This window comes from Podarcis cretensis (assembly GCF_951804945.1).
Source record: "Podarcis cretensis genome assembly, chromosome: 2".
Lineage (NCBI taxonomy): Eukaryota > Metazoa > Chordata > Lepidosauria > Squamata > Lacertidae > Podarcis > Podarcis cretensis.
The window spans coordinates 19,314,288-19,332,262 of NC_137171.1; the positions used below are offsets into that span (position 1 = coordinate 19,314,288).

At 43.1% G+C, this 17,975-nt stretch overlaps 1 protein-coding gene across 4 annotated transcripts in view; it reads left to right on the top strand.

Moving 5' to 3' along the window:
* Positions 1-17,975, top strand: part of ANKFN1 (ankyrin repeat and fibronectin type III domain containing 1) — a 218,257-nt gene that overhangs the window by 114,279 nt on the left and 86,003 nt on the right. For all 4 annotated transcript variants that reach the window (XM_079965373.1, XM_079965372.1, XM_079965375.1 and 1 more), the window contains 2 exons: positions 4,894-5,088; positions 7,060-7,173. In XM_079965373.1, coding sequence (XP_079821499.1) covers positions 4,894-5,088; positions 7,060-7,173 — 309 coding nt within the window. The remainder of the gene's footprint in view (positions 1-4,893; positions 5,089-7,059; positions 7,174-17,975) is intronic.

Genomic DNA, 17,975 nt, shown 5'->3' on the forward strand with positions numbered 1-17,975 from the left:
AGTTTCAGGTTAAGTACGGACCTCTGGAACGAATTAAGTACTTAATCCGAGGTAATAATAATAATAATAATAATAATAATAATAATAATAATAATTTTTATTTATACCCCGCCCTCCCCAGCCAAGGCCGGGCTCAGAGCGGCTTACAAGCAATAATAATAATAATAATAGGTACCACTGTATCTATTATCCAGTTACAGGTTATTATTATTTTTTTAAAAAACAGCTTGAAAATTGGGCACGAATTCCATTCAGCTCTAGCTGTAACTGGATAATAGATGTGTGTGTCATCAGTCAAGCTTGCTTTTCAGAACCTTGAAAATGGAGACCCATGCACCTATTGCTTTTTGAGTAGCTAAATTTGCTCTAAAATTGCTCCCCAACAACAAAGGGCTATATCAGGGGTCAGCAAACTTTTTCAGCAGGGGGCCGGCCCACTGTCCCTCAGACCTTGTGGGGGGCTGGACTTTAGGGGGGGGGAGAATGAATGCCCCACAAATAACCCAGAGATGCATTTTAAATAAAACCACACATTCTACTCATGTAAAAACACGCTGATTCCCAGACCGTCCGCGGGTTGGATTTAGAAGGCGACTGGGCCGCATCCGGCCCCCGGGCCTTAGGTTGCCTACCCATGGGCTGTATAATATAGTCCCCAAAATGCACCGTGATTTCGATATTTTGAAGGGATTGCACAAAAAGTCTTCTGTGCACAAATGAAAGCCCCCTTTGGATGTGAGCAGCACCTAGCACTCGGTTAGCACTGCGTGAATGCTAACCAGTGAATTAATTTGTCCAGTTGGAAATTCAGTGGGATGTGGGGCTGTGCAATAAATTGCGACCTTTGAGTTTCTCTGTCCTTTAATTGCACCAAGCCACACGAGATCTTCGAGCAACTGCACAATAAATAAGACAAATAAATAAATCCAGAATCTAGAGCCCTGGGACTGTGCTTTTGGTCTTGCAGGATCCCAATGAAAGCCGAATGAAGTTCGCTGAGCCCTGGCTGGGAGAGAGAAAACTGACAGCCAGAGACAAATGAAATCCTTGTATTTTACATGCGTGGTTGTGCTGTGTCTGCTTTGCTGGCTGCTACTGAAGGCCCACTCCTGTCCAATATCAGCACTCCGCTAATATACTAAGAGCACTTCACAAGTGGCTTATGAAACTGCCCTTTGTCTTCTTTCATGGGACGGTCTCAGTCCGTTTTTGTTTTTGTTTGCTTGTTTGTTTGCGAGGGGAGAGCGAGCGGCTTGCCAAGCCCATTAATCCATGACACACATTTTGACGCCTTACCTGTGGCTAAAAATACACCGAAGCCTACAGATTTTGCTCGAGACCGTCAATGCCTATATTTAGGTCTTTCCCAGCATGTCCATAATGAAACTGTGTTTTCAGGGGTCCGGACTGAGCAGACTCTGCCATTAATTTGGAGTTAGTTAAATTAACAGCATTTAGTACTGACCTGTCAATCTCTGAGCTCCAGGAAATTGCACCTTGAGGCTACTAATATTGCCGATTTTTTTTCCACTGGACTGTGTGTGTATGTGAGGGTGCATGACTCCTTCCCCCCTTTTTTTAAAAAAGCCAGAATTGGTGCACCTTTATTGCTTTGCTATGTCCACAGCACTTACATTATCATTTATCCTGGGCTCTTTTAACCTTCCCAGGAGATTATTTTCATCCCCACCCCCTGCCCCCGCTCCCCCCCTATTCCTTGTATAGTATAGCTGCTCAATGAAAAGAGTTGTGTAGTTTTATATTTATTTGTTTATTTTTCTGTCATGGGTTCGTGACTGGAAAAAAAAAAGTGTGACAGGGTTTTGGAGTACGTGATTGACGGCTGAAGCAACATTCATTAGGCATGACAGATCTGCAGGAAAACACAGTCCTGAGTGTTCTAAACAGCAGTCAGGGGGGGAAAAGAGAAAAAAAGACTAAACTAATTTTTCATTGACTTCATCGGTAAACAAATGTAGTCTGATGGCATGCGGGGGCAATCATAAATTATATTCATTTCCTGTCATTAATGCAAACATGCCTATGAACACAGAGAATGCGAATCTATAACCACTTCATTTCCATTAAAAAAAATAATAATATTGCTCTGCACTTATCGCCATTTTTTAAATTTGGCATTTCGATCCATCTAGGGGCCACCTGAAGGCTAAACCCTGCTTCTTCATACCCATAATTTCAGCAGGTCAGGGAATTGTGCAAAATGATTGGGTCCTGCATATGTGATTGGGAACTTTCACTTACCATCCAGCAGTTTGGCACCACCAGGGAGCTGGATTTAATTTCCTTTCTCCCTTCTCCCTGCCCAGCAGCGGATCAGTGATACAGAGGGCCAGACTTATATAAAGGGTACACTCATAGGGATGCGGGTGGCACTGTGGTCTAAACCACTGACCCTCTTGGGCTTGCCGATCAGAAGGTCGGCGGTTCGAATCCCATGGATGGAGGGTGCGCCCGTTGCTCTGTACCAGCTCCTGCCAACCTAGCAGTTCGAAAGCACACCAGTGCAAGTAGATAAATAGGTACTGCAGCAACGGGAAGGTAAACGGCATTTCCGTGCACTCTGGTTTCCGTCACGGTGTCCCGTTGTGCCAGAAGCAGTTTAGTCATGCTGGCTACATGACCCGGAAAGCTGTCTGTGGACAAACATTGGCTCCCTCGGCCTGAAAGCAAGATGAGCACTGTACTCCATAGTCTTCTTTGACTGGACCCTGTCCAGGGGTCCTTTACATTTTCCTTTAAACAATGCACTCAATATGTAGTTAGCAAGTACATCTAAGGTTGGGGTGGGGTTTTTTTATTATATTATTTAAAACAAATCTTTAATGTTGATGTAATTTTTAGCTGGATTTGTTTGTGGTTTCGTTATGGTACCAATGGTTGTTACAAGGCAACTTGGAAGTTGTTGTGGGAGACAAGATATAATTGTTCTAGATTAATAAATAGCCCTTAAGGTAAAGGTAAAGGGACGCCTGATCATTAGGTCCAGTCGTGATCGACTCTGGGGTTGCGGCGCTCATCTTGCTTTATTGGCTGAGGGAGCCAGCGTACAGCTTCCGGGTATGTGGCCAGCAGGACTAAGCCGCTTCTGGCGAACCAGAGCAGCACACGGAAATGCCGTTTAGCTTCCCGCCAGAGTGGTACCTATTTATCTACTTGCACTTTGACGTGCTTTCAAACTGCTAGGTTGGCAGGAGCAGGGACCGAGCAATGGGAGCTCAACCTGTCGCGGGGATTTGAACCGCCGACCTTCTGATCGGCAAATCCTAGGCTCTGTGGTTTAACCCACAGCGCCACCCGTGTCCCTAAATAGCCCTTAGAATCATAGAATTGGAAGGGGCCCAAGGGCCATCTAATCCAGCCCCCTGAAATGCAGGAATCTCAGCTAAAGCATCCATGACAGATGGCCATCCAACACCTGCTTAAAAACCTCCAAGGAAGGAGAGCCCACAACCTCTTGTGGGAGTCAGCTCTACTGCCAAACAGCTCTTACTGTCAAGTTTCCCCCCAAATTTTTAGTCTGAATCTCTTTTCTTGTAACTTGAAGCCATTGCCTTGAGTCCTACCCTCCAGAGCAAGAGAAAACAAGCATGCTTCCTCTTCCATGTGACAGCCCTTAAGATATTCGAAGATGGCTCTCATATCTCCTCTCAGTCACGTCTTTTCCAAGCTAAACATACTCATCTCCTTCAAGCGCTCCTTGTAAGGCTTAGTGCTTCCTATGTTCTTCCAGTGTGGTGTAGTGGTTAAGAGCGGTAGTCTCGTAATCTGGTGAACCGGGTTCGCATCCCCGCTCCTCCACATGCAGCTGCTGGGTGACCTTGGGCCAGTCACACTTCTTTGAAGTCTCTCAGCCCCACTCACCTCACAGAGTGTTTGTTGTGGGGGAGGAAGGGAAAGGAAATTGTTAGCTGCTTGGAGACTCCTTAAGGGGAGTGAAAGGCGGGATATCAAATACAAACTACTACTACTACTACTCTTCTTCTTCTTCTTCTTCTTCTTCTTCTTCTTCTTCTTCTTCTCTCCCAAATGTTGTTGGACTCTATCTTCCATCATCCCTAGTTCTCAAAGTAAATAATTAGGGATGATGATGATGAAATTTGTATACTGCACTATACCTGCAGGTCTCAGGGCAGTTCACAAGATAAAATCACAAAATACATAGTAAAAATAAGAACAAGAACAGCCCAATAATCTCCCCTCCCCAACACATTTTAAAAGGGCATTGGATGTTAATCAGCCCAAGGCTTGGTTAAAGAGGAATGCTTTCGCCAGTCGCCTAAAAGTGTACAATGCAGGAGCCAGGAGAAGCTGCAGAACCTGCAGGGAAAGGAGAATGTTAGCCACTTTGAGGCTCCTTCGGGTAGTGAAAAAGCAGGATATCAAATCCAAACTCTTCTTCCTGTGTTCTGTTCTTCAGACTCTCTTGCAGTGTGATAGAGCATGCTAGTGGGGCTCTTCTTTTGGGTCACAGCAAAAGGATTTTGGCCAGACTAGTCCCGCACACTGATCTTTCTCCCCTGCACTTCACCAATGTGGTGTAGTGGTTAAGAGCGGTAGACTCGTAATCTGGTGAACCGGGTTTACGTCTCCGCTCCTCCACATGCAGCTGCTGGGTGACCTTGGGCCAGTCACACTTCCCTGAAGTCTCTCAGCCTCACTTACCTCACAGAGTGTTTGTTGTGGGGGATGAAGGGCAAGGAGGTTGTTAGCTGCTTGGAGACTCCTTCGGGTAGTGATAATGCGGGATATCAAATCCAAACTCTTCTCTTCTTCTTCTCTTCTCACCCTAACCCCTGGTCAAGTGGATGAAATCTGCAATTTTGCCATGCCAAAGTCCTAGTGCTAACTTCGACATTTCCCTTCCCCTGCCAGTTGTCAGCATGGAAAGCAGGTCGCTCCATCTGAGCAACTTAGTTCAAGAGGCCCAGCAACGAGTCAGCGATCTGTCTGCTGAAGTAATGAATGAAGGGCTCAGCACAGACAGCTCCGAGAAGGAGAAGCAGCTGAAATCCTGGGAGTGGAGACATCGACTCTACAAGCGCATGAAATCGGGCTATGAACATTCCAGTAAGAAAAACCAATTACTCATCCTCACTGGTGTTCATGCAGAGCAGTAGATCTCAGTCTTAAAACCAGGGGAACTGGTGCGGATAGAACAAGTTGCCTTCTGAAACTTAAAGTAATGTGGGTGGTGGGATTCGAGAAGACCTTATCTAGTTCATGAAGATGACAGGGAGCCACATTTCTCATAGCTGTAAATCAGCCTCTGCAAGCACATGATGCTTTCTTAAGGCTTCTACTATACAAAACAGAAGACACCTTTATTTTTAAGAGATGCAGCAATGTTTATTTGAATTTACATTTACTAGATTAATTAATAGGGACGTGGGTGGTGCTGTGGGTTAAATCACAGTGCCTAGGGCTTGCCGATCAGAAGGTTGGCAATTCGAATCCCCACAACGGGGTGAGCTCCCGTTGCTCGGTCCCTGCTCCTGCCAACCTAGCAGTTCAAGAGCACGTCAAAGTGCAAGTAGATAAATAGGTATTGCTCCAGTGGGAAGGTAATAGGTGTTTCTGTGCGCTGCTCTGGTTCGCTAGAAGCAGCTTAGTCATGCTGGCCACATGACCCAGAAGCTGTACGCCGGCTCCCTCAGCCAATAAAGCGAGATGAGCGCCGCAACCCCAGAGTCGGTCACAACTAGACCTAATGGTCAGGGGCCCCTTTACCTTTACCTTTAGATTAATTAATAGGCTAAAAACAGTTAAAAGTATTTGAAATATACTCAGAGTTGTGTGTTGATTTCATGCTCCTTATTTCAGCTCATGGTCAACAGTGAGTGAGTTTTCCCCCAAAACCTCTGGCTATATATACATTATTTACACAACTGGTCCCGCATGATTGGCTGATTCAGCTCTCCTCCTGGAGCCTGATTGGGATGCTCCTGCGGGCCAATCAGGTTGCTGATTCACTTCCTCCTCAAGCCGGATTGGGCGGCTCCTGCAGACCAATCAAGTTGCTACCTTCTAGGATCCTACCTGCCTATTGTTCTAGGATCCAAGCTCAGTACATAACACTATTTAATTAAACGATTGCCATATTCTTTATGACAGTGATTTCCCTAAAGCCTTTCTCTCAAGATGACAAATCTTTTATAAAAGAATGGAAATGGTTTATTGAATCTTTACAGATAAATTATAAATAGATAAAAACATTGGCAAGATCATTGTAACAACCTGAAGTTTTACAAGAGTATATATTTAAAGAAGATTAATAAATAAGCCAGTTAAGTTGATTTGGATATGCAGAAGATATTAAAAATAAATTTAAGGAACCACAAAAAGAGGGAGGTGGAAGTCAATTTTGAAATGTCAAAATGAATGTATGAATGTAAAATTAGTGAAATGTATAAAACTAGTGAAATGTATAAATTTGAAAAGTGTGTGTGTGTGTGTGTGTGTGTGTGTGTAATACGGAAACAAACTTGTTTCAATTACTACAGTTTGATAAAGCTTACACTTCAACCTTATACATAGCTAGACGCCAAAATAAGTTCACTTGTGCTTTGGGGAACTTACTCTCTGGCAAAAGTGTAAAAGATGGCCATGCTACTGCTGCAGATAATTGTTTTCACTGGGTAGAAAATAAAGCAATGGTTTGAGCTGCTGTATAAATGTGCTTGCTTATTCAGCAATAATTTGAAATGCAGATCAAAAATAAGTAACAAAATTTAACGCATTATTTGGTTCCTTATCTGTCCTAGTACTGATCTCGGCAAGCATCTGTGTGTTTCTTATTTACATATATTGAGGAAACGTTTGATTTCTGGGGTGCTAGCATTATCCAAAAGAGATGAAGGCAACCAAACAAACAAATAGCGTCCATCTGATCTCATTAGAATAGACTGCCTAGTAGTGTTCAAAGCAACACCATATGAAAGCTCACCAGTTTTTTGTATGGTTTGGGGACGTTTCTTTGATGAGCACTGTTTGAAAAGTATTTGTTCCGCCTGTAACACGATGTTTTCTCTTTGCTCCCAGGAGCCCCCGAGGCACCGACCAACGTCTGCCTCATGGTGACAAGCAGCACATCACTCACTGTCACTTTCCAAGAACCTCATAGCATGAACTCAGCAGTGGTGACCAAATATAAAGGTACTGACTTTGGGTTGCTCTCATGGCTTTGCGTTGATGCGACCTGTCTGATTAAGATGGCCTGTTTACAGCAACCATCTCACAAATCAAGCCAGGTTAACAATATGGTACGGTGTCAAATGTTGAGTAAGATCATTGAGAGAATTGCCTGAGGACAAAGTAAGGTTTGATTAGGAGGGCTGGTAAAAGGTAAAGGGACCCCTGACCATTAGGTCCATTCGTGGCCGACTCTGGGGTTGCGGCGCTCATCTCAATCTATAGGCCGAGGGAGCCGGCATACAGCTTCCGTGTCATTTGGCCAGCATGACTAAGCTGCTTCTGGCGAACCAGAGCAGCGCATGGAAATGCTGTTTACCTTCCCGCCAGAGCGGTACCTATTTATCTACTTGCACTTGCTTTCGAACTGCTAGGTTGGCAGGAGCAGGGACCGAGCAACGGGAGCTCACCCCGTTGCGGGGATTCGAACCGCCAACTTTCTGATCGGCAAGCCCTAGGCTCTCTGGTTTAACCCACAGTGCCACCTGCGTCCCTCAGGAGGGCTGGGCAGGTTGCAAATGGGACACCCAGGTCCCTTCCTGGCTTTCCATTCCATGTGACCGAGCACTCAGTCCGAGAAGGACTTTTTATTTTTGAAAGTTATTTATTTGGTTTTTCAGATTAAAATTTAACAGTCATATATTGAACATAGATCATAAAAAACAAGATTCCAAGGAATCTCCTGGACTTCCATCCTCCCCTTTGTGGGTCCTATTATTAATCATTTCCTCCTGCATCTTTTATGATGATCCAAATCTTTTACATCTCCATTATATCCAAAATCCACTATTCAACTACAAGTGATATTCCAATGCTACTAACAATCTTAACTGTTTACAATGCTCTTGAAGATAAGTTATAAATTTTCCCCATTCTTTATTAAGATTTTGGTCTTTCTGATTTTTGATTCTCCTGGTCATTTTAGCCATTTTGGCATAGTCCATCAACTTAATCTGCCATTCTTCTCTGGTAGGGACATGACTTCCAAATTTAAGAGGCCAGGAAGTTAATAGGATTGCTCTTGTTAGTAGCATTGTAAATATGCAATGAATAATAATAATAATAATAATAATAATAATAATAATAATAATAATTATTTATTATTTATACCCCGCCCATCTGGCTGGGCCTCCCCAGCCACTCTGGGCGGCTTCCATAGAAAGCAAAAATACAATAAAATATCACACGTTAAAAACGTGTGATAAAATAATAATAATAATAATAATAATTTATTACTTTATCCCACACATCTAACTGGGTTGCCCAGCCACTCTGGTGTGAGACATCACTGAGGGATAGTGTGATTGCATAGTGTGATTGCATGAGAACCAGCCCTATCCTGAAGAATGGACTGTTTTTATTATGATTATTTTACTATTGGGCTGCCCATCAGTATGCTTTTTACTATGTTTTAATTTTGTTTTTACCATTGAAGTTTTGTAATGTGTTTCTAATGTTGTACACTGCCCTGAGATATTTTGATGAAGGACGGGATATAAATCAAATTAACAACAACAACAACAACACACATTTTAAACTAACAGCCTGGCTTTAATCATTTTTACTCAAACAAGAGCAAGAAAGGGATATATATTAGCCCCTGAACAAAGGAAACATTTGGAAACAATATAAAGGTTGGGGAAAACAAAGATACACAGAATGCTTTGCTATCACATATTAACATTTATAGAAAAACAACCCATATTAGTGCTTTTAAAAAATAAAACAAAATCAACACTTTAGTATGGTGGTCTGAGTATGTCATGAGCTAACTATCCAGCTGATTCACAGTCACAGAGTCTAGTCAAGGGAAAGGTAGCAGATCTAAAAGGTAACGGGTAAAGGGACCCCTGACCATTAGGTCCAGTCGTGGCTGACTCTGAGGTTGCGGCACTCATCTCGCTTTATTGGCTGAGGGAGCCGGCGTACAGCTTCCGGGTCATGTGGCCAGCATGACTAAATCACTTCTGGTGAACCAGAGCAGAGCACAGAAACATCATTTACCTTCCCGCCAGGGCGGTACCTATTTATCTACTTGCACTTTGATGTGCTTTCGAACTGCTAGGTTGGCAGGGGCAGGGACCGAGCAATGGGAGCTCACCCCGTTGTGGGGATTCGAACCGCCAACCTTCTGATTGGCAAGTCCTAGGCTCTGTGGTTTAACCCACAGCACCATCCGCGTCCCGGTAACAGATCTAATCAACCATTAAAATGGGGAATAGTTGATTTTTCTCAACGCGTTTGTTCAGATCTAGAAATTAAGAATTTAGAACAATTTCTATCATTTGGGCCACTCCCAGGAAATTGGAAAGAAACAACCACAACTTTTTAGAGGGGAGAGAAAGCAAATTAGCTGATTGTTAAGATCTGGTATCCTCCAAAGGTTGTTCCGATTTCCATCATCCTCAACCTGCATGGCCAATGAGAAGTTTGCTCAAACAACATCCAGAAGGATGCAGTTCCTCACATGAGGAGTTAGATGTTTTCAAGCCCAGGTCTACTTTCAGTCTTCCATCCAACAAACCTCAAATTAAAGTTTCTCAGAAGAAGGGAAAAGATGAGGCATGGGTTTGGCATGCTCCAACATGCGAAATAGTCAAGTACTCAGAAGCAACTATTCTTTCAAGTTAAAGTGTTTATGATCACAGTTCCTATGAATCATATTCAATGCCACACTTTATTGCTACAAAAAAGAAAAGAAAAGTAAGTGTAAAACCAATAGCAAAAATAAGCTACTTATGGCTTCCCTTATGAAATTAGGATTTGCTTTCAGATTGGTTAACTTTATTGCTTATAATAAAAGCGCAGCATATGACTCGGGATGGGGGTGAAAAATTGATTCAGTCCACACTTAAAAGTGAACTTACCTAGTTTGCACGTTCTGAAACAATATGCAAACCAAAACACAGCCATCCTTCAGAAGTTGCACTTCTGTGAATTTTGCAATATAATTTGCAAACCAAGGAATGCGTTGTACACACAGAGAAACACACACACACACACACACACACACACACACGTGAAATGTGCCTTAAAAAATCACATATTCATGAAAATAACAGACAGAAATACATTGTATTAGAGGAAATTGCTTTGCAAAAAGTAGGCACTATTATATACAAACAATGTTTGGAGAAATTTGCAATACAGTGCAATTTTCATGCAGCTTTTTAAAAAAAATGCAATCTGATGTGTAAATGTGGAGGACCAAACTGTTGGATTCCAAAAATATGAGAAACGTAGAGAAACTGAAATTGATAGGTTTGTCCCAGTGGCACTGGACGAGCAAAGTGCACCCCTTCCCACAAACCTTGTCTTTTGGCATGGTTTGTGTTATTATTAAAGCACATATCATCTGTATGTTTAATAGGTACTGTGCCTTAGGGGCAAGTAATGAGGACTCTCTGACCCATTTTCCCTTGGGACAGCACACTCCAGTGTTTTGTGACAGAGGAGGCGTGGGATGGATGGCAATACTTAATCCTTCCCTTGCCAGTCGTTTTTCCCAAAAACTTTCTTTTGCCTAGCTGTTTTTTACCCCATTGTTGCTTTAGACCTGCATAGGTCTAGAGTACTGCAGGAGCGAAAGCAGATGGCAGGGGCAAAATGTGTAATTTTGGTAAGGTTTTAGCTACATTGCTGCGTTTGGTCAAAGGCATCATCATTTTTCTGGTTTGGGGAGTAAAACAGGGTGGCAGGAGAAGGGTTAAGCACCCACCCCACAGCCCTGTTTAGGGAAGCTTTTAATATTTGATATTTTATTCAGTTTTTAATCTGTTGGGAGCTGCCCAGAGTGGTTGGGGAAACCTAGTCAAATTGGTGGGGTATAAATATATTATTACAGTGGTGCCCCGCAAGACGAACGCCTCGGAAGATGGAAAACCCGCTAGACGAAAGGGTTTTCCATTTTGGAGGCACTTCGCAAAACGAATTTCCCTATGGGCTTGCTTCGCAAGACGAAAATGTCTTGCGAGTTCCTGCGGGGTTTTTCCCCTCCCCCCCCTTTTCCTAAGCCCTAAGCCGCTTATCAGCTGATCCGCTGATAAGCCGCTTATCAGTTGATCCGCTAAAAGCTGCTAAACCGCTAATAGCACTAATCCGCTAAGCTGTCAATGGGCTTGCTTCGCAAGACGAAAAAACTGCTATACGAAGAGCCTCACGGAACGGATTAATTTCGTCTTGCGAGGCACCACTGTATTATTATTATTATTATTATTATTATTATTATTATTATTCCTTTTGCTACTTTACTTTTATAGTTCAAAGTGCTCTGCTGGAGGCACTAGTCTTGTTCAGATTTCTCTATTTATCCATAATGACAGGCACCATATTTTTGTACTGAAAAGTCTTGTGTCTAGGCACAACCCTGGTGATTAAACTCAGCCTCCCCATACCTCATGCAAACGTGGTACTCAAGACTGAAAACAATGTGATAATATTAGACGGCCTTGGTTCTGGGATGCATGGGTAATATTCATTAAGCATTTTCATATACCCCCACCCCATGGAACCCCAACCTATGGAATTGGCCACTATACTGTAGAATTTTTTAAAGCATCAAATGAACTGCAAATCATTTTTCAGTGCCACTTTGCTCTACTTAGTCATGTAAGTGTTTTTTTCAGAATCCCCAGCTTTCAAGTCTATGAATGTTCCCTTGCTCTTCATTATCAGTTGTCATTAAAAAGCATACTTCAACAAGTAGGCCTATGTGTTGAAACTGACTTTATCCTTTTCAACAGCAAAATGGGAAGCTGCTCTTTCCTTGACCGTCTGATTGCTTTGTGATTTGTGGCTGTTCTGTGGAGGCCAGCATTTGGATCCATCATTGCCTGATATGATGTGAAACCTGTTTGGCATCCTGCATTCTCTTAAAGTTGTGTGCAGCTTGCAAAGGAGATAGCAATGCTTTTCTTTTCATTTTCTCAGCCAGGAGTGGCAGACACCTGTAGATCACCAAGTGCTGTTCAACTCCAATTCCATCAGCCATGTCCAGTAGCTAGCGGTTACAAAAGAGTTGCTCTAAACTGCTCTAAACTGCAGATCAGGCATAGTTATCTCTCGCTTGGACTACTGCAATGCGCTCTATGTGGGGCTACCTTTGAAGGTGACCCAGAAACTACAACTAATCCAGAATGTGGCAGAAGGTGTGACTGGGATCAGCAGCCGAGACCATATAACACTGGTCTTGAAAGACCCACACTGGCTCCCAGTATGTTTCTGAGCACAATTCAAAGTGTTGGTGCTGACCTTTAAAGCCCTAAATGGCCTCGGTCCAGTATACCTGAAGGAGCGTCTCCACCCCCATTTTTCTGCCCAGACACAGAGGTCCAGCCCCAAGGGCCTTCTGGTGGTTCCCTCGCTGCGAGAAGCCAAGTTACAGGGAACCAGGCAGAGGGCCTTCTCGGTAGTGGCGCCCGCCCTGTGGAACACCCTCCCACCAGATGTCAAAGAGAATAATAACTACCAAACTTTAAAGAAGACATCTAAAGGCAGCCCTGTTTAGGGAAGCTTTTAATGTTTAATAGGTTATTGTATTTTAGTGTTTTGTTGGAAGTCCATATCGGAAGTGGGGTTTTTAATTGGCAAACCTGGCCCTCCAGATGTTTTGGGACTACAACTTCCATCATCCCTGACCACTGGTCCTGTTAGCTAGGGATGATGGAAGTTGTAGTCCCAAAACATCTGGAGGGCAGAGTCTGCCTATGCCTACCGTAGGTGGATCTGCCTGACATGACTTCAAAAGGGAGATAGTACTCTTGAGATTGCTTCCCTAAACTTAAGGTAAAGGTAAAGGGACCCCTGACTATTAGGTCCAGTCGCAGATGACTCTGGGGTCGCGGCGCTCATCTTGCTTTATTGGCTGAGGGAGCCGGCGTACAGCTTCCAGTTCATGTGGCCATCATGACTAAGCCACTTCTGGCGAACCAGAGCAGCACCCAGAAACGCCGTTTACCTTCCCACTGGAGCCATACCTATTTATCTACTTGCACTTTGATGTGCTTTCGAACTGCTAGGTTGGCAGGAGCAGGGACCGAGCAACCGGGAGCTCACCCCGTTGCGGGGATTCGAACTGCCGACCTTCTGATCGGCAAGCCCTAGGCTCTGTGGTTTAACCCACAGCGCCACCCACGTCCCACCTCCCTAAACTTACAAGAACACTATATTTTAACCCCTAGCCTGATCTTCTAGGTTGTTTAAAAGCAGGGATTTTTTTCAGCCGGAATTCACTGAAACTCACTTCCTGCACCTCTCAGGTGGGCACCATTGCCATTATAAGAGAACAATGGAGCTGTTTGTGGTCATTTTGCTTTTTCTAGAAAATAGAACAGCTCAGAAGCATGTGTGAGGAGCCCTAGTTCAAACAGAGAGGGGGCCATTTAATGCTTCCATTTCTCATAGCCTGTATTCGGAGCGGCCGCCAAAACTTAACCCTAAAGCAAAACAAGCCAATCTGTGTCGATAGATTTCCCAAAGCAAAATTCAGAGTGAATATGAAAGTTCCTCCTCAGGCAAAGCACCTGACACATTCAAAAAGAAACAGAGTTTTGAGGGATTCTTTCATCTTCTGTCATTTTGGGTGGTATTATCCAACTGCCTACGCATTGCATTCCATACAATAGATGGACCAAATGGTTCTTCATACGTCAGATCCATAGCTGTCAATGTTTTCCCTTTTTTTAAGGGAAATTCCCTTATTCCAAATAGGATTCCTCACAAGAAAAGGGAAAAGCTGACAGCTATGCTCAGATCTGAGGTGCTGGGGAGCAGCTGCCACTCAGGTAGAAAATGTTGGACGAGGCTGACTCTGTCTCTCGGGTAAAACTGCTTCTTGATGTCATTATATAACAGTAAGTCACATTAAAAAGGCCTGAGTCGGTGTTTATGTTTGTTTTAGCCTCCCTGAGCTCTTATCCCTCAGCCTCTGAGGCCTCTGATTTCCATCTTTCACCTCAAAGCCAGTGCTTTTGTCAGGGAAAGTAAGATTTCACAGCTTAAGAGGCCCCATGCTGAGGAGAGAATTTCTTTGATCCCTAAGCACCATCTAGAAGTGTTTTAACAAGAATTTAAAGATTTAGTTAGGGAAGAAAAGAAAATAGTCCTAAGCATAAGTCCTAAATGTAGTTTGTCCAGAATATATATATATATAGTCACTCCATCCCTCTCTCTGTGCAATATTATAACTCTGGAGAAAGTATGGTGAAATGTGAAATTGTTTCATAAGTCGCTCATATCTGGGCTACTACTTTGATGCATATAGCTAGACTTCCACTTGCTGTGACAATTTGCCTGAGGGTGGGAGGTGACAGAAGGTCCTTTTTATGGACCACATTTACTGGAAGATAATACGCACAAGGGTTGCCAAGCTGGCCTCTGTGGGCCCATTTACTGAGACAGTATGTGCATGACCAGATGGCAATACACGTCAGAAGAACAGCTCACCTGAATTCATGTCAATAATGAAATTTCTCAGGAGAAATTCAGCAGCCTCATAGAATTAACGTTAGGCTATAAAAGCAGGCTCGTCTTGATTGAATCCCAGATTGAGAGATGGGTTCAGAAAGTTGCGCTGGCCATACGTTTTTGCCCACAGAAATTTCACCCAAAGTGAAATCTGAAGTGGATGTGGGTGTTTCTCCTCAGGAAACACATCTGAGAAATCACAAAGGAGGGTGAAGAGTTTGGTCAGGCGGACAGAATGTTTCAGGGGATGGCTGCTACCAGATTGCACCTTAAAGTGAAATGGATAGTGAGTTCCTTTCAGGCCAAACATCTGAGGAATTTCAAGGATGGGCAAAATAAATTTGAAAAGACTAATGAGATTTCTACTGGGGGGGTTTGCACACACCTGAAAGAGACGCAATTGGCCCACTGTTGTTTACAGTTTAAAAGTCTATTAGGTGATGATGGTATTACAGCATGACCAAAATAAAATAAAATGCCTCTATCATCCCAATTTCTGAAGTCAATAGGGAGCTTGTCTCCATATGCTTCATAATGAAGAACATTCCACAGGTGAAATTTTACTTTTCACCCCCCAATGTATTGAGAGCCCTTTGTCCATTCTTGCATACAAGGAAAAGTTCTGTTCCTCCTTCTGCCCCCTTATTCAGGCAATGTTATCTCTAAAAGAGAAGTCCCAGCAAAGGAAGAATGGATACAAAAATTTATGGAATATGCAGAAATAGCAATGCTTACCGGAAGACTAAGGAATCAAGATAACAAATCTTTTATAAAAGAATGGAAATGGTTTATTGAATATTTACAGATAAATTGTTAACATGTAATAACATTGGCAGGATTATTGTAATAATCAGCAGGAACCTGCAGTATATATTTAAAGACAATGAATAAATGAGCAAATTAAGTTAATTTGGATATGCAGAAGATATTAAAAAAAAAACTTAAGGAACCACAGAAAGAGGGGGAAGGAAGTCAAGCTTTGAAATGTCAAAATGATTGTGAAACGTATAAACTTGAGATATATATATATTGTTGTTGTTGTTTAGTCGTTTAGTCGTGTCCGACTCTTCGTGACCCCATGGACCAGAGAACGCCAGGCACTCCTGTCCTCCACTGCCCCCCGCAGCTTGGTCAGACTCATGCTGGTAACCTCGAAAACACTATCCAACCATCTCGTCCTCTGTCGCCCCCTTCTCCTTGTGCCCTCCATCTTTCCCAACATCAGGGTCTTCTCCAGGGAGTCTTCTCTTCTCATGAGGTGGCCAAAGTACTGGAGCCTCAGCTTCACAATCACAATATATATATATATATAAAATGTTATCTCTAAAAGAAGGAGACCCTTTAAAGGCAGGATAAAGTAGTGGAATTTATCTGCAGTAGTATCTGCAGTAGTGACACAGAAATGATAATAATACCCAGCCTGTTGGAAGTATTTCACACTGTTTTGAAATTCTTGAACATTATTGGTAAGTACATCCTGGTTCTTCCGTGCATTACTGAAAATGTGTTGCATTTCCATGGGGAATCAGGATTCATCTTTTTTCCCCTTCCAGCTGATGGGTAAGGAAAGCTATTACCAGGAGAAAAGCAAATATTATCTAAGAGTATTGTACAATATTTCGCCCCTGCTGCTGCCTTTAAAAATATAATACTACATGACCTGTTTTGCCCAAACATCTACACCTGCATTTTAAATGTTTCTAGGGCATTCAGTTCAGGCAATTTGTCATGTTTGATAACGCTGCTCAGTGCATTAAAAAGCTACTCGCAGTGTTTAAGGGCTGAATCTCTGCAAATTTGACAAGGTCCAGGGAACTGTTTTCAGATATATGCCACATTCTGATAGAAGGAAAATAAAATACTAAAGAGGTGGAAGATGGCCATTGAGCCCTTTCGTTATACGCCAGTTTAAAAGAGTGAACATTCAAAATCCTTTATAGGTGGTAGATGATCACCCTTTACACTCGTTTTCTCATCTTTTAAACCAGGATTAGAAGCCAATTTACGCTGGGGTCAATGTAAGCATAGGGACACAGGTGGCGCTGTGGGTTAAACCACAGAGCCTAGGACTTTCCGATCAGAAGGTTGGCGGTTCGAATCCCTGTGATGGGGTGAGCTCCCGTTTCTCGGTCCCTGCTCCTGCCAACCTAGCAGTTTGAAAGCACACCAGTGCAAGTAGATAAATAGGTACCGCTCCAGTGGGAAGGTAAACGGTGTTTTCGTGCTCTGCTCTGTTTCGCCAGAAGCGGCTTAGTCATGCTGGCCACATGACACGGAAGCTGGCTCCCTTGGCCAATAAAGCGAAATGAGTGCCACAACCCCAGAGTCGGTCATGACTGGACCTAATGGTCAAGGGTCCCTTTACCTTTACCAATGTAAGCATAAGAGCACTTTGTTTCATGTGAAATTCCACCCAAACATTACTTTGTGTGTGGGGACGGGTGAAGATGTCATTTTCAGTTTCTCTCAGTTTCTCATTTTCCCAGTCAAGTCCAGTTCTTCACTATTCCTCATCAGTTTGCGGATATATTTTGTTAAATGTTCTCATGAAAATTCACCAGCGTTTCACTGACTGCAGCAAGATTAGTGATAGCTCACCAATGGACGAACCAGACTGAAATACCCCTGAATATATGGAAGAATAATATCTGGGATACAGCAATGTCTGAGCGTTTCATGAGACATGGGAGGCCAATTAAAGGCAGAATGAATAGAGACATCTCCTTTCAAACAGACTTCCTTTTCCTTTAAAACAATTGCTGGACGCTGGAGCATTTCACTCATTGGTGATTTTCTGGCTGTGACTGACGTGCTATTTAAGCCACTGCCGTATCACTTTTGATAGTTTAGGTCCCTTGATATAGGCTCTTTGTCTTTTTTGATGACCTCTACCTCATGATGGGTTTGGATAGGGCTTCCATACATCTGGAATTTCCTGGATGTAGCCAGGATTCGTCCTTCGAAAATGGCATCCGGGTGGAATTTTTGAAAAGCGTCCAAAATGTCCAGGAAAACCCAAACATGCGGGCAGCCCATATTGGAAGTGAGTTTTGTTTTTGTTTTTGCAATTTCCCTAAGAAATAGGTAAAAAACTTCCTGGGGGGGGGGGGGAGATGTTGTAAAACAGAGCCCAACAACTTCTGTGTCTGGATTTTCATTCCTTGAAATAAGGCAACCCTAGGTTTGAAATTAAGATCATGGCCACTGGTCCCATCACCTCCTGGCAAATAGAAGGGGAAGAAATGGAGGCAGTGAGAGATTTTACTTTATTGGGCTCCATGAACACTGCAGATGGTGGCAGC